The sequence below is a fragment of the Cataglyphis hispanica genome, chromosome 15, assembly GCF_021464435.1.
Source record: "Cataglyphis hispanica isolate Lineage 1 chromosome 15, ULB_Chis1_1.0, whole genome shotgun sequence".
In the NCBI taxonomy this organism is placed as follows: Eukaryota; Metazoa; Arthropoda; class Insecta; order Hymenoptera; family Formicidae; genus Cataglyphis; species Cataglyphis hispanica.
This window is the reverse complement of record NC_065968.1, coordinates 2,262,426-2,281,320: the sequence shown is the minus strand read 5'-3', so window position 1 is coordinate 2,281,320 and position 18,895 is coordinate 2,262,426. Positions and strand designations below refer to the sequence as shown.

The 18,895-nt window shown below is 29.4% G+C and overlaps 1 protein-coding gene across 1 annotated transcript; it reads right to left on the bottom strand.

The window, feature by feature from the left end:
- Positions 1-1,566: 1,566 nt before the first annotated feature.
- Positions 1,567-16,938, bottom strand: LOC126855294 (uncharacterized). Its single transcript, XM_050602816.1, has 3 exons — positions 16,869-16,938; positions 7,863-8,059; positions 1,567-5,901 (listed from the first exon to the last, which is right to left on the bottom strand). The coding sequence occupies exons 1-3, from the start codon at positions 16,888-16,890 to the stop codon at positions 3,937-3,939; spliced, it is 2,184 nt and encodes a 727-aa protein (XP_050458773.1). The 5' UTR covers positions 16,891-16,938; the 3' UTR covers positions 1,567-3,936.
- Positions 16,939-18,895: the final 1,957 nt, after the last annotated feature.

The following is an 18,895-nucleotide window of genomic DNA, read 5'->3' as shown; positions in this document are numbered from 1 at the left end:
ATATATAATACAGTATAATATAATATAATACAGTAAGCTTTTTATAGTTCTGAAGAATTTTGTAAAGATTATTAAATTATTTTATCTTTGTTTATTTATTTATTTATTGTATTGTTTATTTATTTATAATATTATAGAAAACATTAATGCATAAAAATTCTCATACACACACGCAGATACATACACATATAATATGCATACGTCCGCGCATATAGTTCATATAATTTTTTAATATTATTAAATAATTAATAATGTGAATATTATAAATAGCATCAATATCAAAAGCAGACAAAATTCATATGTCAATATTACAAATTTAACGTTTGAAGTAATTGTAATTCGAAAGTTTTTAGCATAATAAAATAAACAAATATTTTTAAATGATTGAAAATAAATATATAATACTTGTTAAATTTCACTTGATAAAATAAATTACGAAAATATTGTACCTGCATTTCTTTATCGATAAACCAGGATTCTTTGGCGAGACCAGCAGCAATGTTCGGATTTTTATAAAAATTATTTCGTAATTGACTGGGCAAATTGTCTTCCATAGCAGAATTAATTAAAACAGCTGGATGGGTTAGCACTGTGTCTTGTATCGCATTTTCAGATACAAAAAAGATCGGCGCAGCTATGCAATTTGATATTAGACTGAATAGGATAATAATATTCATACAGATAGTCGGCATCTTTTCCCGGCACTTTTCTGTAAAATTAGAATATCCTTGCTTAAAGCAAAAAATATACAATTTGAGCAATAATGATTATTATTGAAATAAATATTTCTACATAAAAATATACTCGGCTCGATCTCTTTTTCACACATTGATAATGTAAGCTTTTTTTGTAGTATTGGACAAGTAAAATGTAAGTTTTGACAAAATGTAGCATTATGTGTAACATTATGTCATAATAAAAATAAAAATTAGAATTGTTTTCATTCTCAACAATTTTAATTTGCTACGTTATTGTACTTTAATTTAATTTGAACACTGTTCTCATGCAAGAATTGCATATGCTTTTTTCACGTGCTACAAAATCTATAAACTAATTTTACGCTTTTAAAGTAGTGCTATTTTAATGTTTTAAGATACTATACTGTAAATATCACTGATATTAATATAAAATTTATGTATACTTATTTATTGATATATTGAATTATAAATGATTCAATTATAACATTATCTTAACATGTATGTATTTTTCACATATATTGCACTGCAAGCACTGTGATTGTAAAAGTCATCAGATTTTATCGTAAAGTTTTAAACATATACCTTTCAAACGTTACAGAAATTTACAATATTTTGCAACAATGGCACATTTACTTCGTGCTGTCTAACTGAGTTCAAAATCCGTGGCAGCAAAGCTTATATACATCATCGCCGACCAATCTTCTTGGAGCACGAGTTAAAATTAAATGCAACGTCCCTTGGTCATTCACTAGCGCAGAGACTCGACTCCTTTTTCATGTTTACCTTCAAACAAGGTCATTAATCTTTTGTTAAACTGAGTCAAGGGTGATGATCTTTTCAATCGCTTTAATCAAATATCGAGGAAATATATTTATATGATAGCATTTATTAATTTATAGGTATATCATGTATTTATACCAAATTTTATTTATAAATTTATCAAACAAATTTACATTTAAATATATAATATATAGTTTACATTAGAATAGAATTGCATTAGATTAGTATAGAATACATTAAATATTAATTTTTACTTGATTATTAAATAAATTTTAAATATTGAAGCAATATCACAAATAACCTAAAAGAAATATGGAAAAAAAGAATTTTATATAGCTCGTATTTTATATAACTTGTAAAGTTTATCGTATTTTAAATCACATCGTTTTTGCGCTATTTTTTATCAACATTGGATGTTCGTCATTTTATTGTTTGTGTTATCAGCATAACAATTTTCTTAATTAAAATAAATTTTATAATTGAAATAGAGAGATAAGAGAATGGAACTACCTTGTATTATTGAGGTCAATGTTATGACCTTACAATAACTAGTAGACCTTACAGTAACTAGGCAGAGCGGTTACCCTTGTCAACTTCGACGCAGAAAAATTTCAGAGAATCATTCAATATTTACTTCCTATTACAAGTTAAAATAAGTTCATAGAATTTGAGAGAAAAAAAAAAATTAATGATTTTTTATTAAAAAATATAATCAAATATAGCTTATGGCCAATATAATTTAATTATTACTAAATGCAGACTTATTTTTCATCAAGATTAGCAAGATGAGAAAAATTAGCAAAAACTATTTATGCAATTTTTATCATTTTTGAAACATTTTACAGGCACTCTGTTCGATCTCTTTTTTTCTCTTTCTTATTCACGAAAGATACTAATCATAAAATTATTATTACAGCTGTGACGCAAATTAAAGTTCACCAATATTTTCAATTCTATAATAATATTAGTAGATGGAAAAGACGGTTTTCTTATAAACTATTGTGGCATAAATTCTTGCAGGCGCAAGAGCTTTGCTAGTAATCGATATATCGGTGCATTTGCACATAATTAATGTAAGTTGCTTAATGTTGTTGAGTAAAGTCATTATTTGTTGTTAAACAACAATGATGGCAAAAATCATATCTTTTCATGTAACGGGATAAAAGGCATATTGCTATATTTATTATATGCTTTATAACATAACGTTTCAATGTATACATAATCATACTTTGAAATATCTTTTTAAAATTATTGATATTCTCTTTTTCTTTGACTATTTTCTTTCAATTAATTTTAATAATTGTGATAATAATGATGAATTAATTGATATGATACGTTGATGGTAATATGAATAAAAAATAAGATTGTAAATCTTATTAATATCATGCAACATAATTATCTAAATTATATTATGACAAAATAATAAAAATTGGCTTATTAAATTAACTTTTAGTATCATATTTTTTATTTAAACAATATAAGAAATTTTAATAAAAAAATATTTCTCGTTACAATTAACACTCTTTTTTACTTTTGTATTAATAAATATTTGAAGAAACATTCAAAAAACAAAAATATGACGAATATCACGTGTACTAGGAAGCAAAATTTTTAAACATTTTTATTAGCTAAAATTCTACTATTTACAAAAAAATATAAATTAATAAAATTATTCAATTCAATACCATCGCATACAAATATATCTATAATAATGTTGCGTAACATTAATTACAAAATTTTTCCGATTATATGCTATTTGTTGTCATATACAACAAAATAAATTTGTAATATGCATTTTTCCTTGTATTTATATGTGCTAAATCGATTTTTTTGGAAAAATTGTTATAATATTCAATGTAATTTTATAATAATTTATTTTACTTTTCGAAATCAGCATTTTGCAGCAAAATCTACTTTCATTCTTCAATTTTTAGCACAAGATGCGAGTAGTTAATTTAATATAAATTATTCACAATACACTTCATAAATCTACTATCCAAGAAAATATCTAATGATAAATCAGCGCTCAGGATCAAAATTGTGTACAAAGTACATGGATGTTTTCTTTTTCTTTTTCTCCGAGTTCATGAACTCACTGAACCATATATATTGAAAAGTAGGTTTGGAAAAGAATTGTTATTAATAAGTAATGAAGAAAATATTAAAAATAGTAATTGATACAAAAATAGACTTGTTCGTGCAACCGCCCAAACACACAAACCATAGAAATTAAAGAAAAAGAAAAAAATTTAAATAATACTCTTATAAAAATTATCTTTTTGACTGATCTCTTATATATATGTATATTTGCTATTTGTGAGTCTGATACAAAAAGACAAGATCATAGTATTATACGTGACGCAAGATAAATAAATTTGAAAGAAAAATAACATTTGCGCGAAAAAAGTTTCTAATGTTTTGCCATCACTTTTTGACGATGAGAAAGTCTATGCGACTATTACTCGTTACTCTTAAGTGATGACTGCCTTGTACCAAAACTGGGCTCTAAGGGTACCAAGTAAGTAACCTTTTCGCTAGCATCGATATTATCCTGTTTGAGATCAGATGTATTCTTTCTAGTAGGTCTTCGAGGTCGCTGTACGATTTCTTCATACGCAACATATTCGGGCCTAGCTACTGGTCGTTGTTTCTTCAAGTAGTACACTGCAGATGCATTTTCCGGCACGTAGCTTTGCTGTGTCGACTTAACTGTCTGAGGTATTGGAGTAACGCTATAACCGGCATTAATAAGGGCAGATAACTCTTCTTGATTCAGAGGTTGTTGATCTTTAGATGAGGGTATACGTACAACTTGAGGATTGTTTAGTTGATCTTGATCGATAATCTCCTCGATGGTAAGAGATTTAACGGGTGACTTTTTCAAAAGACCCGACTGAGAAATGTAGACAGAGGATTGAGTTGGTGCAACTTTCAGCTTGTGCACTTGCCGAGGTTGATTGATAACAGGTTGGACGTAAACTTGTTCTTCAACGTTGGAATCACCATTGGTGGACGTAGTAGACTCTGGCTTAGTTACCGATCTAGGAGCATAAGTAGAGCCGGAAGCCTGATACTTGTTTACGTCGTCATTGGTAAAATAATTATTGGGTGATGGAAGTTTGGGATTAGTAGGTAGAAGATACTGAACGACTGGTGTGCCATCAGGATCTACTTTTTTAGCTACGGCTTGGGCTTTGGCAATCGCTAGAATCTCGCTGTTAGCTTTGGCGCGCGATTGTTGATAAACTTTATACAAAGCCTCGGCCTGAGCCTGTGCCAGCGCCTGCGCTTGGGCTTGGGCACGCAATTGATTTCTCTCAAAATTTAAAGCATCGTGATGGGCCTTCTCCTGGGCTCTCACATGGGCCTGTTGCTGAGCTTCGACTTGGCGTATGGCATCGGCGTGAGCCTTATATTCAGCATCTGTTTGAAGTCTTCTGGCTTCGGCAGCTTCGGCAGCCGCCTGTGCCTTCAATTTGGCTCTATAAACAGCTTCTGGATCCTTTGGTTGCAGTCGACCCTCGATATGAGCTTGTCCAGCCTCACTGACGTGATCTCCTTGTTGAATTTGTTCCAAGGCGCTTTGTTGTTGTTTGTATCTCTCGTGATCGACTCTGATCTGTTCCAGAGCGGCGTCGTGATGTTTCTGATACGACGCCTGAGCGATCTTTTGGAAAGCTAAGGCTTGCGCCTCGGCGTGGGCCTGAGCCCTGGCATTCGCCTCGGCTTCGGCCTGAATTTGCGCTTGATGAGCTTTTAGCTGAGCACCATCATCCGCATAATCATATTGCGGAGACGGTCTGAAAGGCCGATCTTGAACGCCCTTTGCCTGCGCTGTTTGGTACTGAAGCTGAACTGGTTGTTCAACTGACTGATATGTCGCTGCAACTCGCTGCTGCGGTGGATAACGAGGAGGCGGACTAGTCTCAATATGGTACTGCTCGGGTAACTGAGATGCCGGTGCTACCGGCGTCGATTTAATATATCCTTGTTGCGAATAGTCGCTTTTAGGTTGCGCTGGAATCAAATTAAACTCCTGGGCCTGATTGGCAGATACCAATTGCAGCAATTCTTGCTCAAAAGTACCCAATTTCGGTGAAGTGTAAGATTCTACTTGATATGTGGGTGCTCCAGACGGGCTTCGCGCCTGCTGCAATGCCGCAGCGCGATTTTGCGCATCGACATGTGCCTGAGCTTGCGCTACGGCTTCGGCCTGAGCCAATGCCTGAGAATGCAACTGAGCTCTTGGTCTGGGAGGAACCACGGCGGGCTTACGGTAATTGTAATATGCCTGTTGCAGCGCCTGCTGCTGTTTGGCATAAGTTGGAAGCGGTCTGCGTTGAGCCACATTGTTTGAGCTTGTGTACGGCTGCGGTTCATTTCCGGTAAATTGTCGCAAAACAGCTAAATATTCGGGCGATAGCTGAAATTTACAAAATTTTTTATTTTGGTGGAATTTTTACATTAGGCAATGATACAAGTATATATAAGGTTAATATATAAAGGTTAAACTTTTCTAAATATTATAATTTTAACTAGAGATAAGCAAAAGTTACAAATAAATCAAAAGTATATTAACGCAAGAAAATAGCAATCAGAGATATTTTTATCGTTTGGGTCAATCGGATTCTGTTGAACTTGATCTTACAAGCAAACGGTAAGCGAATCATCGAAGGTTATCGCTCTGTGAAAGTATATTTGCTTGCATATTGGTGCAGCAGATGAGCCAATAATCCATAAAGAAGTTACGATCACGAAAGTAAACCGTAACTTCTCGACTCATCAAGGAGCTTGCCTTGCAAACGCAAGGCCACGAAGAAGATATTAATCGTTCACGGCTTGATGAAATTGGAAATCTACACTCTATATACACTATAAGTGGGTGTGGCTGTACCAGTACTGTCAGGTCAGAGCGATTAGAAGGCGTGCAAACTTGTCGAGTTATGCAAGCGAGCGATTGCATTCGAGTGTACGGCATTGCCAAGCGGACGAACGAGCGCGTAGGAAGTATTTAAAGATATATGTCTTTAAAAACGTAATATAACAGAATATTATCTCTATGAAAATCTGCGAATGTATTAATTTGATATTGTTTACTAAATTAATGTAATGGATAATATATCGACATTTCGCGGGCTATTTATTATATCAACATTTATTCATGTTTAATGCATTGTCTAATATACACCTTGAAATATTTTTCTTTACATTTATGAAATAATTTCTGTTTCTTATTTTAACAATATTTAAAATCTCTTAGTCTCTATATAATAATTTACAGTATATTATAAAATTGTTTAAATTTATTTCAAGATTTATATATATATATTTTTTTTTATTATCATAGCCGCAGAACAAAAAAGTCCTTGTAGATTTTACAATTTACATGCTTGTAAGAAAATATATTACGAATAGATTATGATACGATTCCTTTTTGAAATGATTTTTCTTTTAGCTCTAAAACAAGAACAACACCAAATGGAGACAACATCAAATGCAAACAATACAGGATATAGCATGTTTCAATGAAATGCCCATTCGTTTGCCAATTTTTTTCTACTCGCTTCTCAATTAGCTGATATTAATTACATGTATACATAAATTATTCTATAATCTTCTAATGTATATTTTTATAAAAGAATAATATTGCGCGCTATAAGATATATATATACATATTCTTTCATCATACCTTTATCCAATATTCCCAAATATTACTTTTACTCGATAAACTTTAAATGTATGTATATTATATTCCCTGAAATATAATATACATACTCTATTGTATAGATATTATGTTTATAATATAATATATATAATATAGATTATATATTATAGATAATATAAATTTCAACTCTATTCATTTTCATTCTTAGTTTAAAATGCAGCGCAGAATGTTTGTAAATAACATAAATCAATAACAAAATCATTTTAGTACACATTTCAAGTTTATACGAGTTTAATTTCTTCTAAGAAAAGATCACACAAGGGGATAGAGGATAGAGAGGTGTTCGATGTTTTATGAGTCTTGTAGTATGGAATGTACAATCTTTTGCTATCCTCAAAGTACACTAGTGAAATGGAAATAAGTACGTACAAGTAACGAAAGTAAGTCGAGCTATGACTACTATCGCACATTGCGTCAGAACGCCTAGATCTTGAAGGCGGACCTAGGCGTCCTACTCTGCCATTCGTTTCAAGTGCCATAGAAAAATGATCCGTTCATGGCTAGTTAGTTAATATGTTAATGGATAATAAGCGATCAATAGTCATGGTTGACCGACAATAATGACGCTGAATTACTCGATGAAATGTCTGATGCTGAACGATTCGACGGGAAAAGATTAGATGCGATCTTAAAACGGATGTAGTGTCATTATTTCATACCTGTCTAGAATCATCACCGTGACGAATAACAAATTGACTGGCTGGAGATTCGTAAATGGCGCTATCGGAAATTGGTGACCTTTTCACAGGATCTTTGATATCGATCTCCAGCAGGATAATATCATCGACGTTGGCTGATGACGTCTTCTTGGCAACATTGGCGATGGTTTCTTCACCAACGGAGACCGTCAAGAGACCTGTCCATTTTAAATATCATAACGTATAAAAAAAGTGAAAAATAGAATAGAAGGGAGAAGGGAACAAGCAGAAGCAAGATACAAGAGCACCTCTTTTTTATTTTAAAAATATCTTATTTAAGTAAAAAAATTACTTTATTCAAATTGATTTGTTTTTCTCTTTAACACAAATGAGTCTTTTATAAAATATATATATATTTTTTATTGTCATTTCTTATTTACACGTGATATATGTATAGAACGTCCATTTAAGAATTCTGCCATCGTTTATTACATAAGCTGTCAAATTCTATTCAAATTATTTTGAGATTTGAATGTGGTCGTTGAATAAATGAACGTGGAAGTGACTTTTATATCGTTCTGCTTGACCGCGAGTGCTCAGAATAGAGCTGGGAAAGCAATGCGGAGAAAGTTGCAATCGAACGTGCACTCGAGAAACTCTTCCCACGGATTTTGCTTTCAACGTTTTCAAGCGTCTCATCGCCATGAAAAGAAATAAAGATCAATATGTTGCGTTTATAAACAATTTGATTTCTACATAAACAATTTGTATTCTTGGTTTTATTTCAAATTGAAATGCATTATATTTAGCACATTATATGTGTATACCTTTTGATTCGTAAGCATTTCCTTCGTTGTCTGACAATAAAAAATCACGAGAAATAACATACATATTAATATAAATTTGTCGAATTTTAAGCTCGACACGTCGTTATTTCGTACACATACTGAATTCATATCGTAATAAAACAGCAAACAATCTAAAGATTCTCTTCCAATTTTTCTTTACAAATACGATCGTAAATTGAAATTATGTAAACTACTGTAAACTAGTACAAAAATAAGAAATAAATGTTCGCTTACAAATGCTTAAAATTTATAAAAAAGGTGAGGTATGAGGTAATACAAGTTTTCCATCTAGGCTAAATAAATTTTTCTAATTATTTTAATTGACGTATTTATTATTTAATAAACGTATTTTTAAACTTATTGCGTTACCATAAGATTCAGATCAATATGTAGTATTTCTCCCTTGATCTATTCGATTTTTATTTCTTCTTGAAAGTTTTTTTAATATATGATAAAACTTGAATTATTTTAAATATCTTAAATGCCGATTGAGCTCTTTGTTAAAAGTTATGCAAATTTTTGATTAATTTATCATGAAATTTAATACTCAATTAAAAAGACTTTTAACCTCTGACGTAAAAGAATAGAAAGTTGCAACCAATAAATTATCTCAAAACTTTTACTATTAAAAAGAAGACGCCAAATTTATCAGATTTTATTATAAAAATGTGAGTTACAATATAATTAGAGGGAAGAACATTTCTCGCGTCCGTATCGCTCTTATTCTCTTATAATAACTACGTTTGGATGCGATCGTGCAAATCCTTTTGAAATTACTTAACAGAGGAAAGCGCGCACGCAGAGTCCGGTCAGCTTTCTTTCCTTTGTTAGGTTGTGAGATTCCGCGGATGTAATTTTTCCTGCGTTGAGTAATACTACGTACGCGTCCTTAGGTGGAAGGTGCAGTTAAGTAATATCCGTCATTCCGCGAGCGCGCGCGATTAACAAACCTTACCTAATTAACGCTTCGTGAAGTTTGCATCTCTACTGCGAAAATATTTATTATAGTCATAGCGGATTGCAACTTCTTCAATAGAAAAAAAACATTCTAAAACATCCTTTTTCTGTATACCGTTTATTACTTTTCTTATATTCTGTAATCGGAATTTTCTAAAAGTTAGAATATAATTTGTATATGTACAATGTGTATACTTGTATAAAGCAATTTTTTTTACAAAATCTCTTATCTAATATTATATTCGGTGTATTAATATTACTCTACCATTTTTATTTATATGCTATTATTGTGCTTTCTCAAAAAAAAAAAAAAATTATTACATATCTATTTATTATAATTTATTAAAACTAATGTGTATGTGTATGTGTACTAATGTGTATGTATATGTTTTTGATAATTATCAAATTACATAATTTTTAAAAACTTGTAAAAATAAATAACAAGTCGATACTCTTTTTATTGTGCTTTAAGTTAAATGAACGAGATTACTTTTAATAAGAATTGAAATATAAAAATGTGTTTAATACCAAAAATCAACAAATTCTATGATTTCTCTAATAGTTTACATAAATCATAAATAGACTTTTATATTAGTATTGCTATTACAATTCTTTAATGAGACTATGTTAAATCTGTTACAAAAACATTTTTTTAGCTTTATAATCATTAAACTGTGACATAGCCATAATCGGATCTCTTGTTACATCGGACAATCGTATGATTGATACATGAGAACACGTTAAAAAAAAAATGTTTTCTAATTAATGAACACTCTCTATCTCGGTTATGCTCCCACATAAAAATATTAATTATTTTACCTCCTTTGAGCTTTAAACTATTATATTTGCCTAACATCGGAAGTGAGGTCTAACGTTCTCATTGTACGCATGAGAAGAGTATACAGCAATCTACAAAGTTAGAACTTTCTATACCTTTTTCTTTTTTTTTCTCTCTTGATTGCTCTTTTTGCTTTTCTTTTTCTTTCCCTTTAATCATAATTTATATTATATACCTCATTGTATTTAAGTAATAATTGTATCTAAGACTAATGATTATTAATATTCATTTTTTGATTATCTTATCTGTATACTTTTATGCAGGAAATAATAAAAGAAATTAATTGGAATAAAAAAACACACATAGTTGTTTTTAAGAAAAAATATGTAGCTACTCGTTCAAATTCATATGTTTTCTTAAAAATAACAATGTGTTTTTTTTTACATCAATTGATCCTCTCATTATTTCGTGCATAAGAGTATCGAGGTAAGATAATCAAAAAATGAATATTTTATGAGATATTTTATAATTTATGTAAAATTATGCATATCAAATTAAAGTATAAAATATTTTGTGTGCTATTCAATTTTTAGCTTCTATTCTACTTTCCTAACATTTTACGCAAAAATTTTTCCTAATATTGCAAAGAAGCAAATCATATTAAAAAATTAGAATGGTTCCATAAAAAAAAAGAAAAGAAAAAAGAATTAGGTCAATCTTCAAATCTGTAAAATACCTCCAATTATAAAAACGTAGATGTATTATGTAATGACCCCTGCATAACATGCAATTTTTGTTTGAACAATTTTTTCATATAATAATTATTTTACGATTTATTTAAGGTCGTCAAGTTAGGTGACTCACCGTATAATTTGAAACAAAAGTTTGATCAACATTACGGGAACACAAGTCGTCTTTCAAAACTATAGCAGTTAAAGTCAATCTGTTCGAGCTACGTCGAACGATTAGAAATGAAATTAGTAATGCAATTGAAACATATCTCATCGATCTTTCACTCTCAGATAATCGGATTTCCTATATAATTTGATCGACATAAAAATTTCTCAAGACCGTATAATATTTTGGTTTTATTTGACAAGAAAATATTTAGATAAAATTGCAAATTAATATTTTAAAATAGAGAGAATATTCGCTCTTTTTAAATTGAATCTTGTTTAAAAATAGATGACTAGGGAAAAAATTTTATTAAAATTGATATTAAATATTATAAAATAATATCTAATAAAATTTAAAGAATCACATACATGATGAGGGAGGAAGAAAGTAGAAATATGAGATACGTATATATTATACATTATCAAATATAATGAATAATAAATATAACATATAATCATTAATTTTCATTTCTTGTACAATTTACATATATTCTCCATTTCTGTACCCAATTTTTTATTATCCAAAATGTTTAAATGTATCAATATTAGCTTTTAATGACAAAATAAAAATAAAATACAAAAAAAATCTTTAGACCTAATAAAAGTTTTATATTTTACTGTGAGATGATGTTTATCTCTCTAACTGTTTTATAAGATTGAGTGAAGAGAGGGGAGAGAAAGAGAGAGAGAGAGAGAGAGAGAAAGAGTGAGAAAGAGAGAACAAAAATAAGAGCATGCTTAAAAAATATTGTAAAAAATCTTGATGGAAATATTCTAAAAAGATAGTATGTGCAGCGTTGCAGCAGCATATATTATCGTATACTATTAACAGTTTTCACTTTCCGTTCTAGCTTTCATTCTAGCTGAGCGCAGACTTCCGCCTCGAGCACGGGTTATCGTAATCATACTTGCTCGCTTGGATGATACGTGTATACATATGTGGCAAATATATGAGTTACATTTATAATTTCAATATTTAGATTTTTCTATGCATAAATCATCCTGACACAAAATAACGACGTGAAACGATAGATATATTTTCACGCTTGATAAAATTTATATTCATAATTACATACATGCGCCCAAAGGTACCTTCCTTTCTACTACTTTCGGTTTGCAAGCTGGTTGCTGTAGCCACAGTTTCGAACTATTGGTTAGAAAGGTGATACGATTCGTTTGCACAGTACATTTGACGCGGATTTCTCAATCAATACAGCAATATAAGCATGAAATTTTTTTTCTTGATCGCGCCATACCTGTGATCTATATATCACAAATAATTTTATTCTCCAAGTAAACAAATAAACTTTGTGAGTAATAAGAATAATTGTGCGATTATATATAGTTATAAAAATTAATAAGCACTGCTTATAAAGCAATTAACAAAATTAATATATCGAAAAAAGATATAGTATATATCTGTCTCTGTTATACATAGATTCATATTCGAATCATATTCCATTACTATCTGTGTTGTAAAATATATTTAATGTCTACAATATGTTTCTTATTGTTCAGATAAAGAATGTGTGATAATAAATTTTTTTATTTGACATGCATATAAATAAATAAATAAATATATATGTATATATATATATATATATACACATACACATTATATCATACATGTATACATATAACTCCAAATAAGTTTCAAAAAAAATTTTAAATTTGTAAACATTTTATTTTTTAAAAAATACGACTTATATTGATAACACCAATCAATGATAGAACAAATTTGAGATGCACCACACACACACGTGAGCCTGCACGGAAGATGTCGATATAGCACGCAATAATCTAGGAAGAAACTGTTTTCTTAATTTGATATTTATCAGGGCTGGATAAAATGCTTTTCTAATTACATTTAAAATGCTAAATGTAAAATATTTTAAAAAATATATTTAAAATGTGAAATGTAAAATAAATTTTTCGAATCTATTTGAAATGTAAAATAGGTAAATAGGTATTTTAAATGGTTTTCAAATGCAAAATGACTTTTCCTTTTATATGTAATTTATTGAAGTATTCATTTTATAGTTTTATTTGATAATTTGATAAATTTGTTCTCGAAAGTTAAATAAGGACAAATGATGCTCACGAAGTTCAATGTGACCATAAAAGAAATTATGTTTCGGCCAATCACGAAACTCGGTTCCTCTTATGCTCTTAGAAAATCACATTTATCCATTTTAAATAGTTAGATGTATAGATATTTTTATTTTAAATGTAAAATAAAAATTGTTTTCCAAAGAGCATTTAAAATGCAAAATACAAAATGGCATTTGCATTTTAAATACATATTTAAAATGGAACCATTTCAAATGTTACCCAGCCCTAAATATTTCGCGAAATAAAAGATCATACATAAAATACAGATTCGAGTTCTCACTGTATCAGCATATCGAGAAGGAAATTAGGCAAAGAGCGAGAGAGATAGAAAAAGCTTCCGGTTTCTCGCACGATCATTACGTAGATTTCTTTCAAAGGTGAGAAAATCCGATAACCATACATTATGAGAATGATGTTTTGTAGCGGCGTTATGAAGGAACTCATAAAAGAGAATGGTGCTACGTAGCAAAAAAGTATCGAATAGAAATTGGAAGATTGCAGTATGCAGCCTCCGTGTAAACATGTGTCAGAAAAGCAACTTTCTAATTTTTTTTAATACATAAACATAGCCGGTGATATATGTATACATCGAGAAGAATAATGATGTGTATTAGCGTAAACTTCTATATATATATATATATATATATATATATATATATATATATATATATATAATATTATAAAAAGTTTCATTGATTATAGAATAATTCCACTATTTTTATAAACTATAATTTTTGCGCTATTAAAACATGATAAAACGTAGATGATCTGCAGATGTAAATGAACACTTTATCATGGGAAGAGTAGTATTAGTTTTACGCAAAGTATAATAAATCTAACACCGGAAATACAATTGGTCAGTGACCTGGAAAGTCAATATAATTCACTAGTGATTTATGACATCTTATACATCCTTGCCTTCATTATAGTTAATTGAATCGGCTCTCATCTACAAACTTTGAAAACGAATTGATTTTCCTATTGAAGGAAATTTCCACTTTCGTAAAGTTTTTTTTTATTAATGTATTATTTTTTTATCTATAGAATTTTTATATCAAGTAGACGTAAAGTATTAATTGTTAACAGAGCTTTTAACACATTACAACTATATTTATCTACAAGGAGTACCATGATTTAAGGTTTATATATTAAGGGTGTGTTATTGAAGTTATTTAAATTAAAGTTGAAATTGTTTAATAAACATATGTCGGTAAATGCTTCTTAACAGTACTATAACCATTAAAAGTTGATATGAATATTTGAAAAAGAAAAGAAAAAAGACATTTAATTTAACTTATTCATTTACAAATGTATTGCAAATTTTGTTTCAAATTATCTTCTACAGATTCAATACAAAATCTTATTCTGCGTAACAACTCGCTCCATGCCAGGAGAATTTCTTATTTGTATTGCCGCATTCATAATTCTGTTCACAAATTCTTCATTGCGAAATTGCTCTACATAAACTATAAATAATACCAGATTGACAGAAAATGTAAACAAAATCACACTGACAGAAAATGTTTCAAATATTCACACCTACTTTCAATAATTATAGTTCTATTAGGAAACATTTATAAACATATATTTATTAAACAATTTCAAGTCTAAATGACAATTCATTAATAACAATCTTGAATAACACACCCTTATACGGACCTCTAATCGTGAGATCTCCTACACATATAAATTTTCTCTTATTAAACTAGTGTTACATATATGTATATACATATTTATAATTGCAAGCAATAGATTAAACAATATGTTTAATATCAAAATTATGTATGTGCGTGTGTGTGTGTTATTTTAATCCAAGATATTTTAAAATACACACGCACGTATGCACATATATATATATATATATATATACAGGGTAGGCCATTTTAATATATCCACTGAAATATCCTAAAATCTATAAGTTTAAGACAAGAATGTTTCAGAAATCATTCCAAGGTCAAATCAACTTTTCATCCACATGTCTCTCAGCGTCAACTTGACCTCATAACATGACAACATACAAGATATTTTGTATTTTATGTAAAAGTATTGCAACTTTGAAGTCTTATAACTCGGAAAGTACTTTAAAAAAAAAAAAAACACTTTATCATAGTATTTTGAAAAGCTCTCAAGATGAACTACAAGAATATGCAATAAAAAATATAATATTTCATTAAAAAAATTAAATTTGATTTTCAAGTGATCTTCAAATAACTCTTCAGGGTCAAACCAATAGTATCAGCTTATGGCCCTCTTGAAACTATAAAACTTTTGTCTGAAACATTTTTGTCTTAAACTTATAGATTTTAAAATATTTCAATGGATACATTAAAATGGCCTATCCTGTACATACATATAGTTTTTCAATTTGTAATTCATAAACATTAAACGAGTGTAAATCTCATGCAAAAAAACAACAAAAATTATATATATATATATATATATATATAAATTATATAAATATAAATTATATATACATATATAAATAATATATATATATATATATAAATATAAATTATATATATATATATATATATATATATATATATATATATATATGTACGTATGTATATAGATATATAAGAAATCTTATGTAAATCTTTATTTAAATATTTACAACACACTAGGAATACACACACATATACATATATAGTTTTTATCAAACAATGTAAAAGCAAAGGATGTAATATTTTAGTGTATAAAAAACACCCAAAACATATATTTGCATTTTACATAAGATTTGATAGAAGATTGATAAAAACTATATACAGAGTGTCCGGAGTCGATTGCACCACCCGTCGTGTGCAGGTATAGCAGATAAAACTGAGAAGAAAAGTCCTACCAGGCGCGCGGCTCACCGACGTGCGTCCGGCTAAAGATCAGCAATGATAGGTCAAACTTCACTCAATAATAACTCTTTTATTAAGCATTATAAGAAAAATCGTACAGGACTTTTTTTCTCAGCTTTATCCTGCACACGACGGGTGGTGCGACCGACTCCGGACACCCTGTATACACACACACACACACACACATATGTGTAGTTTTTATCAAACAATGTAAAAGCAAAGGATGTAATTTTTTTGTATTTTTAGTGTAAAAAAGCACCAAAAACATATATTCGTATCATGCAGTAGAAGAATCCAAAATGCATTTTTTAAAACTTTTTGCGAAAACTCCTATTCAATAGCAAAACTATTTTTTTTTTTTTTGCTTTTTGGGAGTTTTTTTGTTTTTTTCTTTTTGCAATAAAATTCACGTATGCATTTTGCAATAAATAGTACACTCATAAAATATTGTCACACTCCGTAACGTATTATCCACAGGCAGGATGAAAAAAAAAGAAACAGTGGAATAGAAGAATCACTTTTACTATTTAAAGAAGTAGCTTGTGAAAAAGAATTTTGTTCTCTTTCTGTTAAAACGTAATCGCACTCACCTGTAAAAATGAGCAGCCACATGGTGAGAGCAAATGAGTGACGGAGAGCTGAGCGAATGTTGAGTAAATGTGAATTTCTAGTGGTTTTATAGACCGAGGAGAAAGGCTGCGCCTGCAATCCGGATTAGGTGGGGTTTTCTTCTATCCGCCATTTTTCCATGGCATGTTGTGCACTCAACTACACATTTAGGCATATATGCAGGCTTGATAATGGAACTTCTTCATTTTCGTCTCTTTCAATTATCTCGCGCATTATTGGAAAACTTTGATCAATATTTTAATGAAATGCAAGATATAGCAAGATGAGTGTCGATTTATCGCTAGTATATTGCTAATAAGGACCAATAGATAAAGTGAAGAATAAGATAGTACACATTTATCGTAGAGATGTAATTTCCCGATTCTTTGTTTGATTTTCAAACTGGATCAATGCCGAGCGCAATATTACAGTTGCACTATGCATCCGCATCCGCATTTATCGATGAACTTTTCTCATAACGCGTATCATATGTTGTATGTAAATTTACGTTGTACAAGATACGTTATATATATTAAATTCGTGTGATGTACGTGCGAACTGGTATGACTAACAATAAGTGCATACAAAAGACCATTATACAATACAAAAGCGATTGCTCTGCTCGCTACAAACTGTCGTGGGAAAAGTAATTGACTGAAGGAAAAACAGACTGAATATATATTAGATAAATATATAGTTTTCCAAGCTTTTCTCGATTTGTCATCGAATAATTTGTCATGAATAAATTTATATTAATTTTTTACAAGTATATATGCATATACAAGGTTATATGTATATGCATTATATGACAAATCATATAACTCTAGGTAAAAAAAATTTTTAATTTTATCTTTATATTTCTTATTATCATATTTTTATATTTTTTAATATCAAATCCTAGTCGTGCAAACTTTAGATAAAGTTTGGATAAACTTTAAAGTAAAAAATATTTATAAACAAAAAACTTTCAAGGATAAGAATTTCCAAGAATAAGAATCATTCAACGTTATTTAAATGCGTCTGCAGCCAATTCAGTTATTATATATGTATATAAATATGTAAATAAATATACATATATGTATATTTTCTTATCATCAAAAAAAATGATTTTACAAAACTTATTAGATATAACTTTTTAACGCAGCATTTCCGGACCTATGCATATATAGAAACTTTTTTATTCCAAATTTGAAATCTTGAAATTTCATTGACCTGATCTAAAATGCTCTGATCGCTCATATTGGTGCCTGATTTTGTTTTTTGCTTTTGTTTTTTAAAGCGTGGCTAGTGATGTCAACACGCTTTCGCATTGCAGTCTCACACTGCTTATAAGCCATAAACGAGCATATAATGCGCTTATAATGAAACCCTGATTGCGCTAGTTTAGATAGTCGGGCAATAACAAAATGGCAGAAAAATGCAACCGTTGACTAGTAAAATATTTTATCAATTTTATTCTCGATAATTGTCTTGTAAGTAAAATAGTGTCAGCAAAGCTTACCTGCATTAAAGGATATTAATTATTTTCAATTTTTCTAGATTTATCTCTCTCTTTATTGAAAATCAGACTTTTTTATTATTTGCCTTTAAATTTTAAGTTCACATACGCAAATTTTAAACTCTTATAATTATATATTCGTGTTATTTTGCATTACAAAATGGAGAGAGATTATGATTTTATTAAATTGTTTTGCTCTATAATCGTAAAATGCAAAGATATAATTCGATCGACGAAACGTTATAGTTTTTTTGAGATAATATTTTCTTCTGAGAAAAATTCACAATCATAACTTTTATTATTATGTAATACATAATAATGATATTTTTGTCTTGTAATTTGATCTTCGTCTTGAGTCAATGTTAATTAGAGTACTTTGAGGAAAAAAGAGTATAAGATGTTATGTTTTTGCCGAATCATATATGTATGTCTTTCAATGCAACAGGCCATTTGAATATATAATGGGCTAAAAGATTTTTTTCTAATTTGATGTTGTTTAATTATCGATGC

Bases quoted from the DNA above. Each gene is read 5' to 3' on its own strand.
- LOC126855294 (XM_050602816.1), bottom strand. From the start codon at position 16,890: ATGTGGCTGCTCATTTTTACAG. The intron at 8,060-16,868 runs GTGAGTGCGATT...TAAAATGGACAG, and splicing joins GTGGCTGCTCATTTTTACAG to GTCTCTTGACGGTCTCCGTT. The intron at 5,902-7,862 runs GTATGAAATAAT...TGTAAATTTCAG, and splicing joins ACGGTGATGATTCTAGACAG to CTATCGCCCGAATATTTAGC.